The sequence below is a fragment of the Schistocerca piceifrons genome, chromosome 3 (assembly GCF_021461385.2).
Source record: "Schistocerca piceifrons isolate TAMUIC-IGC-003096 chromosome 3, iqSchPice1.1, whole genome shotgun sequence".
NCBI classification, from domain to species: Eukaryota; Metazoa; Arthropoda; class Insecta; order Orthoptera; family Acrididae; genus Schistocerca; species Schistocerca piceifrons.
Window position 1 is genome coordinate 600,661,168 of NC_060140.1, and position 19,664 is coordinate 600,680,831.

Here is a 19,664-nt window from a genome sequence, read left to right on the forward strand (position 1 = left end):
TTCAAGCACCATTTGTTGCTAGGATCATGTAGTGTATTTACAGCAGAGCTTCTAGCCATTCACAGGGCCCTCCTTTTTGTTTCTCAGGCCTCCCTCCACAGTATTTTAATTTGTTCCGACTCCTTGAGCAGCTTGCAGGCTATCGATCGATGCTACTCTCGTCACCCCTTGGTCTCTGCCATCCATGACCTTCTCTCTGCCCTTGAGCGTGCCGCCTGTTCAGAAATCTTTCCCTCCTGTCGAAGGTTTGAGCCCTCCCTCGGGCATGGGTGTGTGTGTTGTTCTTAACATAAATTGGTTTAAGTAGTGTGTAAGTCTAGGGACCGATGACCTAAGCAGTTTGATCCCTTAGTAATTCACACACATTTGAACATTTTCAGTCGTCTTCCTCTGGATCCCAAGTCATGTGGGAATCCCAGGGAATGAATTGGATGACCGTTTGGCTAGAGAAGCAGATACTTGCCCCCTATTTCCTTTCATGACTCCAGCTGTGGATATGCGGATCTATGTCAAATCTCTTTTTGCCCAACAGTGGAATGCCATCTGGAGCGCTACTTCTCACAGTAATGAACTCCGCACAATCAAGGAGTCTATTGCAGTTTTGAGCACTTGTTTCCGCCCCTCTCAGAAGGAGTCCCCTGTTTTATGTCGTTTACACATTGGCCATACCCGGCTCATCCATTGTTTCCTCCTACATGACGACCCACTCCCACAATGTGGTTGTGACGCCAGACTGACGATATCTCACATACTGGTTGCATGTCCCCTTCTTTCGACCCTTTGTAGTACAGTTTTCTTGCTTCCTTAAATTTAATATTAGCAGACAATCCACGGATGGTTGACCTGGTCCTCGGTTTCCTCTGTGAAAGCGGTTTTTATTTCCGGATATAAGATTCTCCTTTAGTCTTGGGGCAGGGGCGGGTTGGTTGTGGTTGGGACTCGTTTTGCAGTCTTCACGGTCTGTGACCCCATGACCACCCTCCTTTTTCTTTCAGTTTTTAGATTTGGTCTCGCCTTTTATTCTTTTACTGTGTGTGTTTAATGTTCATTCTTTTATAATTTGGGACTTCTCTGACTGAATCCATCCCTTTTTAGCCGACCCTCTATCGTATGTAACCCACTTTGGAATCGCGGGACTCATGACCTCATCGTTTGATCCCAAACTCTCTCAATCAATCAATCAATCAATCAGCACACCGCTCTCCCGGCCAAATGTCAGTTTACGAGACCGGAGCCGCTTTTTCTCAATCAAGTTGCTCCTCAGTTTGCCTCACAAGGGCTGAGTGCACCCCACTTGCCAATAGCGCTCGGCACACTGAATGATCAGTGCTAGCCCAGTCCGACAGCGCTTAACTTCGGTGATATGACGGGAATCGGAGTTACCACTGCGGCAAGGCCGTTGGCACTATATACTACATATAATATATGTTTCTTATACTGAGTGCGTAGTTACATACAGTGAAGCATAAAACATAAAACTGAGTTTGTGATACAGTAATAAGTCTATCCATTTGTCTGAAGAAAGTTATAGTTCGTTCTTTTTCAAATCGTCTTCTTTCAGACTCTTGTCTAAGGTACATTAAAACTGCACAGCATAGTAATGATGATGACAGTGAAAGACAAGGTAAACTGAAAGAGTCTAATGTATGTACCCAAACTAAGGCCGTTCATACTCATAGCATTCTAGTGAATAAATTCAATGAAATTGAACGTACCATTATAAATATGTTAAACATTAGACACAAAGAAAAACCAAATTGATGTGAAATGTACCCAGCTCCCACAATAATATTAATGAGAACAACTACAATCAAGCGCCAAACAAACTGGTGTAGGCGTGTGTATTCAAATACAAAGGAGGAGGAGGATGTTAGTGTTTAACGTCCCGTCGACAACGGGGTCATTAGAGACGGAGCGCAAGCTCGGGTTAGGGAAGGATGGGGAAGGAAATCGGCCGTGCCCTTTCAAAGGAACCATCCCGGCATTTGCCTGAAACGATTTAGGGAAATCACGGAAAACCTAAATCAGGATGGCTGGAGACGGGATTGAACCGTCGTCCTCCCGAATGCGAGTCAAATACAAAGACATGTAAACAGGCAGAAGACGGTAGTGAGGTCGGAAACGCCTATATAAGGCAACATGTGTCTGGCACAGTTGTTAGATCGGCTATTGCAGCTACAATGACAAGTTATCAAGATTTCAATGAGTGTCAATGTGATCTTACAGTCGGTGCACGAGCGATGGGACACAGCATCTCTGAAGTAGCGATGAAGTGGGGATTTTTCCCGTACCACCATTTCACGAGTATACCATGAATATCAGCAATCCGGTAAAACATCAAACCTCAGACATCGTTGAGGCCGTGTTGTGTACATAGTTCCGTGTAGTCAGCGCGTACACAACTTTCCCACTAGAGCGCGCCCCACTAAGCACAACAGCGCAGGCATCGCGATCATCCATCTCCACACTACGAGATGGCGCTGTCTTAGAGACGGACCAAATTCTGCTTCCGCCGATCTGCGTATTAATATGTAACGCAGCCAATGAGATTGCTGCTAACGTAGAACCTTTTCTCCTTGCGGATCACACTCGCATAGTGATACCTGAACGCTCAAGGTATTATAACGAGTGTACAGACCTCTGATTAATCAGTCTGCATTAGTCTGCATTTGTCTGCATTAGTCTGCATTACTCTGTAGTCAAGTTTCAGTCTGCGCATAATAAGATTACAATATTCCTGTACATAGCCATGAAGATAAATGAATAGACACTTTGTCAAGTATCAGAGATATGTGAGAATAAGATTAACGTACCAAGACCAAAGGAACTTCAGATTGTCAATTTTGGTCACAGTCAATCTGCTACTCTAAGCGTGCAAGTGGCATTTCTATCGTCTGACCTAACGGCAGAAGATAAACACGCTACGATAAGACCACGAGACATATTGCTGACACTCGCCTAGTTTGTTAGAGCGACAAGTCATATAATCTGATGGTGTGTGTACCGAAGGTCTTACAGTACGCACACCACAGGCCGGAAAAAAAACATGCTGCAAGAATGGGACCAACGACGACTGAAGAGAATCGTTCAACGCGACAGAAGTGCAACCCCTCCGCAAAGTGCTGAAGATTTCAATGTTGAGCTGTCAGCAAGTGTCAGGTGCCATCCATTCAACGAAACATCATTGATATGACTGCACAACACAAAGCTTTACGCCTCGCCTGGGCCCGTCAACACTGACATTGGACTGTTGATGACTGGAAAAATGTTGCCTGATTGGACGAGTCTCAAAAATGGTTCAAATGGCTCTGAGCACTATGGGACTCAACTGCTGTGGTCATAAGTCCCCTAGAACTTAGTACTACTTAAACCTAACTAACCTAAGGACATCACATACATCCATGCCCGAGGCAGGATTCGAACCTGCGACCGTAGCGGTCGTGCAGATCCAGACTGTAGCGCCTTTAACCGCTCGGCCACTCCGGCCGGCGGACGAGTCTCGTTTCAAATTGTATCGAGCGGATAGACATGTACGGATATGGAGACAACCTCATGAATCCATGGACCCTACATGTCAGTAGGGCATGTTCAAACTGGTGGAGACTCTGTAAATGTGTGGAGTGTGTGCAGTTGGAGTGATGTGGGACCCCTGATACGTCTAGATATGACTCTGACAAGTGACATGTACATAAGCATCCTGTCTGATAACCTGCACCCATTCATGTCCATAGTGCATTCTGAGGAATCTGGGCAATTCCAGCAGGACAATGCCACACCCCACACGTCCAGAATTGCTACATAGTGGCTCCAGGAACACTCTTCTGAGTTTAAACACTTCCGCTGGCCACCAAACTCTCCATTCATAAGCATTATTGAGGATAGCTTGGATGCCTTGCAGCGTGCTGTTCAGAACAGATCTGCACCCCCTCGTACTCATACGGATTTATTGACACCCCTGTAGGATTCGTGGTGTTAGTTCCCCGTAGCACTACTTCAGACATTAGTTGAGTCCATGCCACTTCGTGTTGCGGCACTTCTGCGTCTCGCGGGGGCCCTACACGATATTTGGCAGGTATACCAGTTTCTTTGGCTCTTCAGTGTAGTTAATGCAAGCATTTCAGAGCAGACAGCTTCTGTTTTGGACTTCGAACTAATTTGGAGTAAAGTACATTCAATAAATGATTACAGATGCTTAACTTCGGCAGTGTTGTTTCGAGGATGATTTCTTCTCTTGACCTGGTGTTAATAATCGTCCGTGTTTTTATCAGTTGCTTGAATAAAACGCTAGCTTCCTTTTTGGCTTTTTATTTAGAAAAAGAAAAAATCTCTTAGTGCACTTTTGCCACAGACGATACATTCCACTTTCATCACAATAACAGTGAAATCAAACTGTATAATACAAATAACCAATTACTGCACCCAGCTGATAATCAGCTAGTCACACTGCGAATTTAGTCCCCTTCTCACACACTGTTACAAATTTGTTGACTGGTCATGTTTCCAAAACTAACGATACACATGTCCCAAGAAGTTACATTCGTATGAAAATATAAACTGTCATATAAAGTTTTGTGCATCAAAAGCTGTAAAATTATGCTTTATTAGAAAATATGATTTGTGCTCTTTTTTATTCAGGTCCGTTTATAATTCAAATGTTTTCACCTGTATGACTATCGTACTCGAAGTTCCTGCATTTCCAAATTCAGGATATGTTAAAAATATACTCACATACACTTTAAATAAGAAACGACCTCTCATAAACCTTAAATTGAGCATAAAAAAACAGCTCTCATGCCCAAACGGAAAGACTCGCAAGTTCCCTAAACACGGTACTGGAATCTTTGCTTTAGAAATCCGGCATCGATAGGTTCAATACCAACACCAGACAAGGATCGTTATGATCAAAGTTGAAAAGTTATCAGGCAACAGTGAACTGAAGTCCCACAGAGAGGTTTCTCATTTTGCAACATTATTTAACGGTTATAGCGAGAACATTCTCATGGAATGTTATCCGAAGATAAGGCAGGACATAAATAAATCAGAAATATTTCTTATTTGCAGACGATTAAATTATCATTTATGGAAATGAAGACAACCTCCAAAGGACTTACACTATGTGATCAAAAGTATCCGGACACCCCCAAAAACATAGATTTTGTGCATTGTGCTGCCACCTACTACCAGGTTCTCCATGTCATCGACCTCAGTAGTCATTAGACATCATGAGAGAGCAGAATGGTGTGCTCCGCGGAACTCACGGACTTCGAACATGGTCAAATGACTGGGCGTTACTTTTGTCATACGTCTGTACGCGAGATTTCCACACTCCTCAACATCCCTAGGTCCACTGTTTCCGATGTGATAGTGAAGCGGAAGCTTGAAGGGAGTCATACAGCACAAAAAAATGCAGGCTGACTTCGACCGTTGACTGACAGAGATCTCCGACAGTTGAAGAGGGTCGTAACGTGTAGTAGGCAGACATCTATCTAGACCATCACACAGGCATTCCAGACTGCACCAGGATCGACTGCAAGTACTATGGCAGTTAGGCAGGAGGTGAGAAAACTTGGATTTCATGGTCGAGCGGCTGCTGATAAGCCACACATCATGCCAGTAAATGCCAAACGACGCCTAGCTTGGTGTAAGGAGTGTGAATATTGGACGATTGAACAGTATAAAAAGGTTGTGTGGAGTGACAGATCACGGTACACAATGTAGCGATCGGATGGCAGGGTGTGGATATGGCGAATTCCTGGTGAACGTCATCTGCCAGCGTGTGTAGTGCCAACAGTAAAATTCGGAGGCGGTGGTGTTATCGTGTGGTCGGGTTTTTCATTGAGCAGGCTTCCATCCCTCGTTGTTTTGCGTGGCTCTACCACATCACAGGCCTACATTGATGTTTTAAGCACCTTCTTGCTTCGCACTGTTGAAGAGCAATTCGTGGATGGCGATTGCATCTTTCAACACGCTCGAGCACCTGTTCATAATGCACGGCCTGTGGTGGAGTGGTTACGCGACAGTAACATCCCTGTAATGGACTGGCCTGCACAGAGTCCAGATCTGAATCCTATAGAACACCTTTGGGATGTTTTGGAGCGCCGACTTCGTACCAGGACTCACCTCTCCTCAGTGCAGCACTCCTTGAAGAATGGGCTGTCATTCCCTAAGAAAGCTTCCAGCATCTGATTGAACGTATGCCGGCTAGAGTGGAAGCTGTCATCAAGGCTAAGGGTGGTCCAACACTATACTCGTTTTGCATTGCAGCATTACCGATGGAGGGCGCCACCAACTTGTAAGCCGGCCGGGTTGGCCGTGAGGTTCTAGGCGCTACAGTCTGGAACCGCGTGACCGCTACGGTCGCAAGTTCGAATCCTGCCTCGAGCATGGATGTGTGTGATGTCTTTAGGTTAGTTAGGTGTAAGTAGTTCTAAGTTCTAGGGGACTGATGACCGTAGAAGTTAAGTCTCATAGTGCTCAGAGCCATTTGAACCATTTTTGAACCAACTTATAAGTCATTTTCAGCCAGGTGTCCGGATACTATTGATCACATAGTGTATATGCTGGATTATAGCGTGTAAGAATACGATGTGAAAATATCAACACAGAATATGTAAATACTGACTTTCAAAGGTTCCGGTAGAAAAGATTTGCGTCGATGATCAGTCAACAGAAAATGTGTATCGCTTTAACTACCACTGATGTAACACAAAATGTGACTAATATTACGACACCAAATATAAACCGCGTTTTAAAGAGTAAGACCAAAAAGAACACATTGCTGAAAGTGTACTAGGCAATAGCAGTGCCAACAGTATTCGATGATCATGAAAGCTGCGCCTCTTTTCAAAAGGAAAAACAACAAATAAACAAGTAGCTAATGGAAAATTTATACCCTACCAGTCAAGTACAGGGATGAAAATGTAAAATAAATGCTTCGTACGCAACTACTGATGATAGAATATATCACTACAGATCAAAATGGGAAACAATTTTGAGGTAATGTAAGATGAGATTATCTACATAAGTTATAAAATTCTACCCAGTAGATGACATAAGACGATTCCTTTTTCACGTGCTCGGTGTCATAACATGACTATTGGCGTATCATAAAATGTCTCCCAAAGTGTTTCATTATTACAGAATAAGATCTGCGCGTTAAGAATCACAAACTCTGCTATCTTAAACTATTTTAAATAGTTTTTTACGCTGCCTACAACACTCCAAAGTGAACCAGTATTAGTAGGAGATATAGTTTCTGTACAAAATTAATTAACTGGGCTGAAACGAAATGAAGTATTAGGATCGATGTGGGTGAAATGAATGAAGCTGCAACAACATCAAATAATACTCTCGATTATACGTGCACCGTAGCATTACCTAACAAACGCCTGATTTTATAAAATGTTTTAGGTTACCCTACCGAAGTGTAACTAGCAAACAGCTGTCGCAATCCCTTAAGTCTCACAATGGGAAGTTGAAACCGTGCATATGATAATCGTTTGCTACAAGACATGTACAGAATAAAATGTAACGAACATTTCAGGAATATCCTAGAAATTTATGCTCGTAATGCAGTTTAACGTTTCTCTTACATTTGCAGGAAGAAAGAAATCTTTGGTAATAAAAAGCGACAACAGAGTGTGGACGAAGCCATAGAATACTTCGACAATATGGCCTCCTATGTGGACGAACTGCGGAAGTTGCAGAGAGAGCTCAGAGTGATGATCAGGTATGTACAATCAAAACTATTTACCTTCTGAGGAACTAGAAAACATTACCACCTAGTCGTATTGTTTGATGCAAAAACCAAATAGATTTTTACTTTCGGACTAAGTATACGTTTTTATTCCTTAAATATCAATGTACCATCAGTTGCTTAAAAACGAACGCAAGGTAGCCATATCCAAATGAGCACAGAATTTCAAATTCATTAAAATGAAGGTACATTTAAAACACGGTCATGTATTTGTGTAAAGTCGTGTGCCCACCAGCAAACAAACTTCTGCAAGTCGCTTATAAATACTACTTCTGGAAGTTGTTGCACGTGAATACACTCACAGAAACTCAACTTCCACAACTTTTGTTAACTTGCAGAAATAGCATCCGTAAGTTAGTGAAAACTGTTTCTTACATCTTGCTGCAAGTACTTGTGGAACTTGTTATTTGCTGGGAGTTTTCCTCAAACTAGCGGAATTTTTGTGTGTTCAATACAAGTATGAAAAAGTCAGTGTCGAAAAGGACAATAGCGCTAAGACAGATGGACTAAAACAAATGTACCATTGGAATTCCTAAATACTCGTATATACACAACCGATGAGCCAAACATCTGTTTAATAGCGTGCTGTTCCACTTTTCAAATGCAGTACAACAGAGATTCTGCTTAGTATTGGTTCTACAAGTCCTTGACAGGATTCCAGAGGTATGTGGCATCAGATGTCTACGCACAGGTCAAGCAATTCCCGCAAATTACGGGATGGTGGTTAACGGGCACGTAACTGGCGTCCTGTGGGTACAGATCAGGCACATTTGCCGGCCAAGACATTGATGTGAGTTCACTGTAATGCTACTCAAACCACTGTATGTACGCGTAGTTCACTGCTGTCACGAGACCTTCGATTGCCACCACAGAACCCATGGACGCCCACCTCAGTGTACCCTGTAGCATAATCCTGTTCTCACCGGCCTGCATCTGTGGCGGGCGCATGTTTCGTGCAGTCATTCACCTGGATGACGGCTTGTAAAGACCCAGTCATCGACCTGGAGTGACAAGAAATGCGGTTCAATCGACAGGTGAAACAATTTGTCCTTTCTCAAAACCGCTTATATCACTGGATTTCTACATTTGCTGCACTACTTCGCTATAATGTCTGCCCATTCGACTCTGATCCATTTACATTCTTTCCTTACTGCGTCACATCACCAGGAGTCATTCAGCCTCGCGGTGGGCAGTGGTCATAATGTTTAGGCTCATCAGTGTAATTGGCTACAGCAACAAAGGAAGTGAAAAATGAATTACGATTACTTCATTTCACCTGAAGGGAAGTATAAGGAAGGATCAAAAAGTTCCTGTTTGAGGGCGTTGCTGCAGTGCATATGCAAAGTGACACAAGTCCAATTGGGTGTATAAGCACCAACATGTACGCAAGGGATTAGTGTGCCATTAGCGTCTTTCTGACATGCGTGTGGTAAATTCAGACACGTGAACAATGGCGATGTCAGTAACATATGTTTCCAAATGGGACCAACATGCTGCTGTTCTTTTCTTGCCTGCTAGAGGACAAATACAGGTAGACACTCATCGGAGAATGAGGAATGTGTGCCGGCCGCTGTGGCCGAGCGGTTCTAGGCGCTTCGGTCTGGAACCGCGCTGCTGCTACTGTCGCACGTTCGAATCCTGTTACGGGCATGGATGTGTGTGATGTCCTTAGGTTAGTTAGGTTTAAGTAGTTCTAAGTCTAGGGAACTGATGACATCAGATGTTAAGTCCCATAGTCATTTGAACCACTTTTTTGAGGAATGTGTATGGGACAGCTTGTCCGTCGATGACCACCATTGTGGAATGGTGCGCCAAGTTTTGTGCTGGTCGCGATTCGACACTAGACCCGGGCGATCTGAGAAGTCAGCCTCATCCATTACAAACAACAACAATGGGAGACACTCGAGCACCCGCCTTGTAGGTCTGATCTCTCCCTGTGCGATTATCACGCCTTCAGTCCGTTAAATACACCTTGAAACGTCGACGATTCCCGTCGGACGAGGATGTGCAGCAGGCAATTACAAACTTGTTCATGCAGCAGGACATCAAACAGGTATCTTCAACCTGGTGCATCGTGGGGATGACTGCACCAATACTCGTGGTGATTTTGCGTCATTGGCACACAAACTTTTTTTATCGCCTCTTATAGCATGGTCGTCTCTTGGTGATACAACTTGCCACCTTCTTTGGATCCTGTTTTCGAATATGTGATTATACAAGAGACAGACAATAAAGGATCGAAAATAACGACATTCTCAGAAAGTTTTTGCCTGGGCGAAATCCTCTGACATTATTTCATTCAATAATGGTTCTTGATAGCATAAATCGTAAGCCACTGTATCAGCTTCTTCACTGAAACATTTATTTTTGCTTTAACTTTGTTTTTTGGTTCAAACGGCTCAAATGGCTCTGAACACTATGTGACTTAACTTCTGAGGTCATCAGTCCACTAGAACTTAGAACTATGTAAACCTAACTAACGTAAGGACATCACACACATCCATGCCCGAGGCAGGATTCAAACCTGCGACCGTAGCGGTCACTCGGTTCCGGACTGTAGCGCCTAGAACTGCTCCGCCTCCACGGCCGGCCTTTGTTTTTTCGTTACGATTTTTCTTCAGTAGTAATAAAGCGCCGCCACAGTGGCGGCTTCTCTATTTTTAACCATGGCACTGTAAACGTCCACTTCCCTATCTCATGACGCAACCTTAGAGGAAAAACTTCTGCAAGTACTTGCAGAAATCAACTTGCTGAAGCAACTTGTAGAAGTAAACTTGTGCAGGTTTCTGTTTTAACATAAACACCTCGGCAAGTTCTTGCAGTAGTTACGTGTTAGAGGACACACGGCTTAACGTATGTTGAGTGGCCACAAGGCACAGGAGGGTTTGTTCCATTTCAATATGTAATGTGAATGACGTCCAAACATTGCGGCTAGATAGCGTTAGAGTGCAAGTATAGACACAACATCTAAGTCCATATGGATATGTACTGTAACAGCAGCATGTGCCGAGATAAACTTCTTTCAGCGTGGAACGATAATTGGTGCGAGAAGCATATCGAAGATTATTCATTTATTTAGCATATGGCTATCATCAAGTTACACAAGGAAGCATTTTTTACTTTAAAATACATATATAGATATTTATCAAGTAGAAAAGAATGTCATGACTATTAGTTGATTAAATTTACATTATTTACAAAGCACAGAAAGTCAAAGGATTATCTCTAACTGCCGAATATACACAACTGATGTCTTAGTTGCAAACAGAAACTCCTCTGGATCGCCAGGAAAAGATCAATTTGGGCAAGTACGTATGACGTGCTGAACAGTTTGTCGTTCTGCAGCGTAGTCACAGCTGGGAGATGTTGTTAATCCCCATTTGTACATTGAGTCAGTACATCTTCCGCTATCTGTCCTTACGCTATTGAGTGCAGACCAGATCTTTCAATGCTTTGCAGACCCTGGTGGCCTGATCGAGATGGGGAAACTGAAATTTTTTCTCTGGCTGTGAAGTATGGGAGTTGGAGAGGAGTAGTTGTCAAGTTTCCACTCATCAAGTGCTAGAAAGCAGAAATAGCCAGTGTCATCATTTAGTGCTGGAAGTAGAAAGGACATTTTCGCTATAAGTCCAGCATCAGAGAGTTCCTCCAGCCAGTCTAGCCAACAGCTCTGTCTGTGAAGGAGTAACAGGATAGCACACTATCACCGAAATGCAGAGAAGTACCCTACAACCAATTTACAAGTGAACCAATTCTGAGAGAGACTCTTTCTTTTGGGTCATCAGTCTTCTGACTGGCTTGATGCGGTCCGCCATGAATCCCTCTCAAGTGCCAACCACTTCCCTCAGAGAAGCACTTGCAACCTATGTCCTTGATTATTTGCTGGATGTATTCCAATGTCTGTCTTCCTCTACAGATTTTGCCCTCTATAGCTTCCTCTAGTACCACGGAAGTCATTCCCTCATGTCTTAACAGATGTCCTATAATCCTGTCCCTTCTCCTTGCCAGTGTTTTCCACATACTCCTTTTCTCTCCGATTCTGCACAGAACTTCAGACCTAATTTTCAACTTCCGTCTGTAGCACCACATCTCAAATGGTTCGGTCCTCTTCTGTTCCGATTTTCCCACAGTCCATGTTGCACTACCATACAATGCTGTACTCCAATGCTTTATATTCTCAGAAATTTCTTCCTCAAATTAAGGCCTATGTTTGATGCAAGTAGAGTTCTCTTGGAAAGGAATGCCCTTTTTGCCACTGCTAGTCTGCCTTTGATGTCCTCCTTGTTCCGTCTGTCATTGGTTAAGTTTACTGCCTAGGTAGTAGAACTCCTTCACTTCCTCTACTTCGTGACACTCAATCCTGATGTTAAGTTTCTTGGTAATCTCATTTCTGGTACTTCTCAGTACTTTCGTCTTTCTTTAAGCTATTCGAAATCCTTATTCTGCGCTCATTAGGCTGCTCATTCCATACAGAACATCACATAAATCTTCTTCACTTTCACTCAGGATAGCAATGTCATCAGCGAATAGAAACATTGATTTCCTTTCATCTTGAATTTTAATTCCAATCCTGAACCTTTCTTCTATTTTCGGCATTGCTTCTTCAATGTATAGATTGACAGTACAGGCGAAAGACTATTTCCCTGTCTTATACCTTTTTTAATCCGAGCACTTCGTTCTTGGTCATCCATTCTTATTGTTCGCTCTTGGCTCTTGTACATATTGTATACTACCCGTCTCTCCCTATAGCTTACCTCTATTTTCCTCAGAATTTTGAACATCTTGCACCATTCTACATTATCGAACGCTTTCTCCAGCCCGACAAATCCTATAAATGTTTCCTGATTTTTCTTTAGCCTTGCTTTCACTAACAACTGCAATGTCAGAATTGCCTCTCTGGTGCCTTCACCTTTTCTAAAACCAAACTGATCGTCATCTAGCACATCCTCAATTTTTTTTCCATTCTTCTGTATATTATTCTTGTCAGCAGCTTGGATGCATGAGCTGTTAAGCTGATTGTGCGATAATTCTTGCACTTGTCAGCTCTTGCAGTCTTCTGAATGGTGTGGATGATATTTTTCCAAAAGTCAGATGGTATGTCGCCAGTCTCAAACATGCTATACGCCAAAGTGAATAGTGTATTTGTTGCCACTTCCCCAAATGATTTTAGAAATTCTGAGGGAATGTCATCTATTCCTTCTGCCTTATTTGATCTTAAAAGTCCTCCAAAGCTATCTCAAATTTTTATTCTAATACAGGATCCCCTATATCTTCTATTCGATTCCTATTTCTTCTTCTGTCACATCAGACAAATCTTCCCCCTCATATAGGCTTTCAATGTATTCTTTCCACCTATCCGTTCACTCCTCTGTATTTAACAGTGAAATTCTCGTTGCACTCTTCATGTTACAACCCCTGTTTTCAGTGTCAGTGAAGACTGTCTTGTCTTTCCTGTATGCTGAGTTTGTCTTTCCGACAATCATTTCTTTTTCGATTTCTTCAAATGTTTCATGCAGCCATTTCGTCTTAGCTTCCTATTTATTTCATTCCTCAGTGACTAGTATTCCTGAATTCCTGAGTTTCCCAGAACATTCTTGTACTTCCTCCTTTCGTCGATCAACTGAAGTATTTCTTCTGTTGTCCATTGTTTGTTTGTAGTTACCCTCTTTGTACCTATGTTTTTCTTTCCAACTTCTGTGATGGCCCTTTTTAGAGATGTCCATTGCTCTTCAGCTGTACTGCCTATTGAGCTATTCCTTATTTCTGTATCTATAGCCTTAGAGAACTTCAACTGTATCTCGTCATTCCTTAGTACTTCCGTATCCCACTCCGTTGCATATTGGTCCTTCCTGACTACTGTCATAAACTTCAATCTACTCTTCATAACTACCACATTGTGACCTGAGTCTATAACTGCTCCTGGGTACGCCTTACAATCCAATATCTGATTTCGGAATCTCTGTCTGACCGTGATGTAATCTAACTGAAATCTTCCAGTATCATCCGGTCTTTTCCAAGCATACCTCCTCGTCTGTGAATCTTGAACAGAGTATTCGCTATTACTAGCTGAAATTTATTACAGAACGCATTTATTCTTTCTCCTCTCTCATTCCTTATCCCAAGCCCACACTCTCCTCTAACCTTTTCTTCTACTCCTTCCCCTCCCACTACATGCTAGTCCCCTGTGACTAGTAGATTTTCATCTTCCTGTACGTATCGTATTACCCTTTCAATATCCTCATGTACTTTCTCTATCTCTTCATCTTCATCTTGAGATGTAGGCATATATTCCTGAACTATCATTGTCGGTGTTAGTTTGCTGTCGATTCTAATAAGAACAATCCTATCATTGAACGGTTCAAGTGACACACTCTCCCACCTACCTTCCTGTTCCTAATGAATACTACTCCTGCTACACTGCTTTTGGCTGCTGTTAAAATTAGTCTATACTCATCTGACCAGAAATCCTTGTCTTCTTTCCATTTCACTTCACTGGGCCCTACTGTACTAGATTCGTCCAATGCATTTTCCTTCTCGCAATTTCAAGTTTCCCTATCATTTTCAAGATTCTGACATTCCACGCCCCGACTCTCAGAACTTCATCCTTTCGCTGATTATTCAGTCTTTTTCTCGTAGTCACTTCCCCCTCGTCAGTCCCCTTCCGGAGATCCGAATGGGGTACTATTCCGGAATCATCTGCCAACAGAGAGACCATCATAACACTTTTTCAACTACAGGCCACATGTCCTGTGGATACACACTTTTTTTTGGTCATGAGTCTTTTAACTGGTTTGATGCGGCCCGCCCCGAATTCCTCTCTTGTGCTAACCTCTTCAACTCAAAGTAGCACTTGAGGCCTATGTCCTCAATTATTTGTTGAATGTATTCCAATCACTGTCGTCCTTTACAGTTTTTGCCCTCTACAACTCCCTCTAGTACCATGGAAGTCATTCCCTTATGTCTTAACAGATGTCCTATCATCCTGTCTTTTCTCCTTATCAGTGTTTTCCACGTATTCCTTTCCTCTTCGATTCTGCGCAGAACCTCCTCATTTCTTACCTTATCAGTCCACCTAATTTTCAACATTCGTCTATAGCACCACATATCAAATGCTTCGATTCTCTTCTGTTCCAGTTTTCCCACAGCCCATGTTTCACTACCATACAATGCTGTACTGCAGTCGTAAAGCCGGCCGAAGTGGCCGTGCGGTTAAAGGCGCTGCAGTCTGGAACCGCAAGACCGCTACGGTCGCAGGTTCGAATCATGCCTCGGGCATGGATGTTTGTGATGTCCTTAGGTTAGTTAGGTTTAACTAGTTCTAAGTTCTAGGGGACTGATGACCTCAGCAGTTGAGTCCCATAGTGCTCAGAGCCATTTTTTGCAGTCGTAAATTCTCAGAAATTTCTTCCTCAAATTAAAGCCGATATTTGATATTAGTAGACTTCTCTTGGCCTGGAATGCCCTTTTTGCCATTGCTAGTCTGCTTTTGATGTCCTCCTCGCTCCGTTCGTCGCTGGTTACTTCACTGCCTAGGTAGCAGAATGCCTTAACTTCATCTACTTCGTGACCTTCGATCCCGATGTTAAGTTTCTCGCTGTTCTCATTTCTACTACTTCCCATTACCTTCGTCTTTCTTCGATTTACTCTCAATCCATATTTCGTACTCTTTAGACTGTTCATTCCCTTGAGCAGAGCATGTAATTCTTCCTCACTTTCACTCAGGATAGCAATGTCATCAGCGAATAGTATCATCGGTATCCTTTCACATTGAATTTTAATTCCACTCTTGAACCTTTCTTTTATTTCCAACATTGTTTCCTAGATGACTTACACCCTTTTTAATCCGACGTCTTCGTTCTTGGTCGTCCTTATTATTCCCTCTTGGCTCTTGTACATTTTGTATACTATCTGTGTCTCCCTATAGCTTACCCATACTTTTTTCAGAATTTCGAACATCTTGCACCATTTTACATTGTCGAACGCTTTTTGCAGGTCGACAAATCCTATGAACGTTAGTCTTACTTCCATTATTAACCGCAATCTCCGAATTGCCTCTCTCGTGCCTTTACCTTTCCTAAAGCCAAACTGATCGCCATCTAGCGCATCCTCAATTTTCTTTTCCATTCTTCTTTATGTTTTTCTTGTTAGCAATTTGGATTCATGAGCTCTTACGCTAATTTTGCGATAATTCTCGCACTTGTCAGCTCTTGCCGTCTTCGGAATTGTGTGGATGACGCTTTTCCGAAAGTCAGATGGTATGTCGCCAGACTCATACATTCTACACACCAACGTGAATAGTCGTTTTGTTACCACTTACTCCAATGATTTTAGAAATTATGATAGAATGGTTTCTATCCCTTCTGCCCTATTTGATCTTAAGTTTTCCAAAGCTCTTTTAAATTCTGATTCTAATTCTGGATGCCCTATTTCCTCTAAATCAGGGGTCTCCAAACTTTTTTTGTCCCCGGGCCACATTGACTCCTCCACGAAGTCATAAGGGCCAAGATCTACCTAGTGGGATTAAAGCACCCTAGCACTCCATGATCACCGTAATGTAAGGCTAAAGGAAAGATGAAATCGCAAAAATCTAAGGTTCTGGGAACAGCTAACACTGAAACGAACTACGATTTTTATTTAATTACATAATTTTGATTGGTGGACGTACCTGACCGAAATTCTGGAGTATTTTATTCTGGCGAATTTCACCTACAAGAAAGTATGTCACTGCACATTCTTCACGAAAGCGTCCTGCAAAGTTAACGAAATCTCAAAATCATTGTTTGCAACACTATTACTGCAAGACGTAACAGAGGTAGAGTATGTCAACGCATTGTTATTTCAAGCGCTGCAACAATAAGTTTAGTTATGTAGTCTTGTAGCGAGAAGCAGAGCCGATGTCGCGGTGTATTTGTCGCGATAGGGCTTGAAACTCAATTGTTGCCAGTATAGGTACCACCTCAAATATTTGGCGGGCCGGATACCGGGGATGTCCGGCCAGCTAACGCGGGCCGGTTTGCCGGCCCGGCCCGCGGGCCGTAGTTTGGAGACCCCTGCAGTAAATGGACTCCTGTTGCTTCTTCTTTCACATTAGAGAAATCTTCCCCTCATAGAGGCTTTTAGTGTATTCTTTCCACCTATCCGCTCTCTCTTTTGCATTTAATAGTGTAATTCCCGTTGCACTCTGAATGTTATGCCCCTTGCTTTTAATGTCGCCGAAGTTTGTTTTGACTTTCTGGTATGCTAAGTTTGTCTTTCCGACAGTCATTTCTTTTTCGATGCCTTCACATTTTTGCTGGAGCCATTTCGTCTTAGCTTCACTGCACTTCTTGTTTATTTCATTCCTCAGCGACTTGTATTCCCGGAACATTTGTACTTTCTCCTTTCATCGATCAGTTGAAGTATTTCCTCTATTATCCATGGTTTCTTTTCAGTGACCTACTTTGTACCTATGTTTCCCTTCCCAAATTTTGTGATGGCCCTTTTTAGAGATGCCCATTACTCTTCAACTGTACTGCCTGCTGAGCTATTCCTTAATTGCTGTAGCTACAGCCTTAGAGGACTTCAAACGTGTCTCGTCATTCCTTAGTACTTCCGTATCCCAGTTCTTTGCGTACTTATTCTTCCTGACTAATGTCTTAAACTTCAGCCTACTCTTCATCACTACTATATTGTGACCTGAGTCTATATCTGCTCCTGGGGACGCCTTACAATCCAGTATCTGATTTCGGAATTTCTGTCTGGCCATGAAATCCTCCCGTATCACGCGGTCTTTTCCAAGCACACCTCCTCCTCTTGTGATTCCTGAACAGAGTATTCGCTATTATTAGCTGAAACTTGTTACAGAACTCAATTAGTCTTTCTCCTCTGGCATTCCTTGCCCCTAGTCCATATTCCCCTTTAACCTTTTCTTCTACTCCTTCCCATACACCTGCATTCCAGTCTCCCCATGACTATTAGATTTTCATATTCCTTTACATATTGCATTACCCTTTCAATATCCTCACACACTTACTCTGTCTCTTCATCTTCAACATGCGACGTCGGCATGTATACCTCAACTATCGTTGTCGGTGTCGGTTTGCTGTCGATTCTGATACAAACAACCTTATCACTGAACTGTTCACAGAAACACACTCTGTGCCCTACCTTCCTATCCATAACGAATCCTACTCCCACTATACCATTTTCTGCTGCTGCTGATATCATCCTATACTCATCTGACCAGAAATCCTTGTCTTCTTTACACTTCACTCCACTGACCCCTACTATATCTATGTCGAGCCTTTGCATTTCTCTTTTCAGATTTTCTAGTTTCCCTACCACGTTCAAGCTTCTGACATTCCACGCCCCGACTCGTAGAACGTTATCCTTTCGTTGAGTATTCAATCTTTTTCTCATGGTAACCTCCCTCTTGGCACTCCCCTCCCAGATATCCGAATGGGGGACTATTCCGGAATCTTTTACCAATGGAGAGATCACCATCACATTTCTTCAGTTACAGGCCACATTTCCTGTGGATACACGTTAAGTGTCTTTGATTCAGTGGTTTCCATTGCCTTCTGCATCCTCATGCCGTTGATCATTGCTGTTTCTTCCGTCTTTAGGTGCAGTTTCCCACCCCTAGAACAAGAGAGTGCCCTGGACCTCTGTCCGCTCCTCCGGCCTGTCTAACAAGGCCGTTGGCAGTATGAGGGGTGACTTCTCATGCTGGAAGTCTGCTCCTCCTCCCTCTTTGAAAGGTCGTTGGCAAAATGAGGGTGACTTCTTATGCCGGAAGAGACATAAGTATGGGTAACAACAGTATTATGACGGCATCCCATAGCCCCATTGCTACTATAAATCCCTGTCCCTACACATATGAACAGCATTGGGGAATGAAACACATTTATACCTATTTGTGAGTTGCTAGTCGCATCCTTTTTTATGAGTTTAGTGCTCATCATCTTAGTTAAAAATGGCATCACAAGACAAAAAAAAAAAAAAAAACAGGACAGTCATCTCTAGTCTAGTCCAGCACTAACTACCGAGTGTATTGTGTACCTAAAGAACTGCCATCCAGAAACTTTCTTCGCACCTAACCGGTCACCACAGGCTTAGTTGCAGCTTGTGGTCGGCCACTGACAACAGAGCAGCCTCGCTAACTCCTATCACACTGAGATAGCAAAGAGGCGCGGCTTTGGCACAGAGTTCTAACTGCAATTCCACTCTCCCCAGTTTAAAAAAATCCACTTCACCCAATCGGAGATAGCGAGTTGTCCACATATCTCGAATTTTTCATGCGAAATGTAGATTCCTCCCTTTTATGTTCGTCATTTTCAAGACAGAAGAGATGAGAGCATTCATGCCTTTCGACAGCGCAGTACCTTCCTTAGTGTGAAAATCATGTACAATAGTACGACATAGGTTACATTTCCTCTAAATACTATCTCATCCGGTAAAAAAAAAGTCTGTTCATGTCAGCTTAATATCTATTACGCCCTGCATTACAAGGTTAGAATTGAAACTCATTTATGGCTTGTGATAGTGTGTTAAGAGCATGCTCTGCTTCTGTCACAGGAAGCCTCCACCTTTCGAACTCTCTTAAGGCTGACAAATATCAGCACAGACGAGAAGTTAATATCACTTTATAAATCCGGCTAATTTGATTACGATAGCCACCTCTAAATATCAGTTTAATACTATGTATCACTTTATAAATTCGCTAATGTAGCTGATTTTATTACGATGGCTACCTCTCCCACTCCCAGTGTAAGCAGGGATTGAAATTTGGTTAAAAGATCTCGCCACAACGAAAAACGTCTGATTACCGCCGCAACGAAAAAACACTTCATTATCTCTCCCATCTCCTACTCGTGAATTATATAAGTAGCGCTCTCGCGCTCGCTTCTTCTGCCCTGCGACATGTCAT

At 42.8% G+C, this 19,664-nt stretch overlaps 1 protein-coding gene across 1 annotated transcript in view; it reads left to right on the forward strand.

Moving 5' to 3' along the window:
• Positions 1–19,664, forward strand: part of LOC124789699 (receptor-type guanylate cyclase gcy-19) — a 442,435-nt gene that overhangs the window by 276,551 nt on the left and 146,220 nt on the right. The window contains exon 6 of the mRNA XM_047257147.1: positions 7,601–7,729. Within this exon, the coding sequence (XP_047113103.1) occupies positions 7,601–7,729 (129 nt within the window). The remainder of the gene's footprint in view (positions 1–7,600; positions 7,730–19,664) is intronic.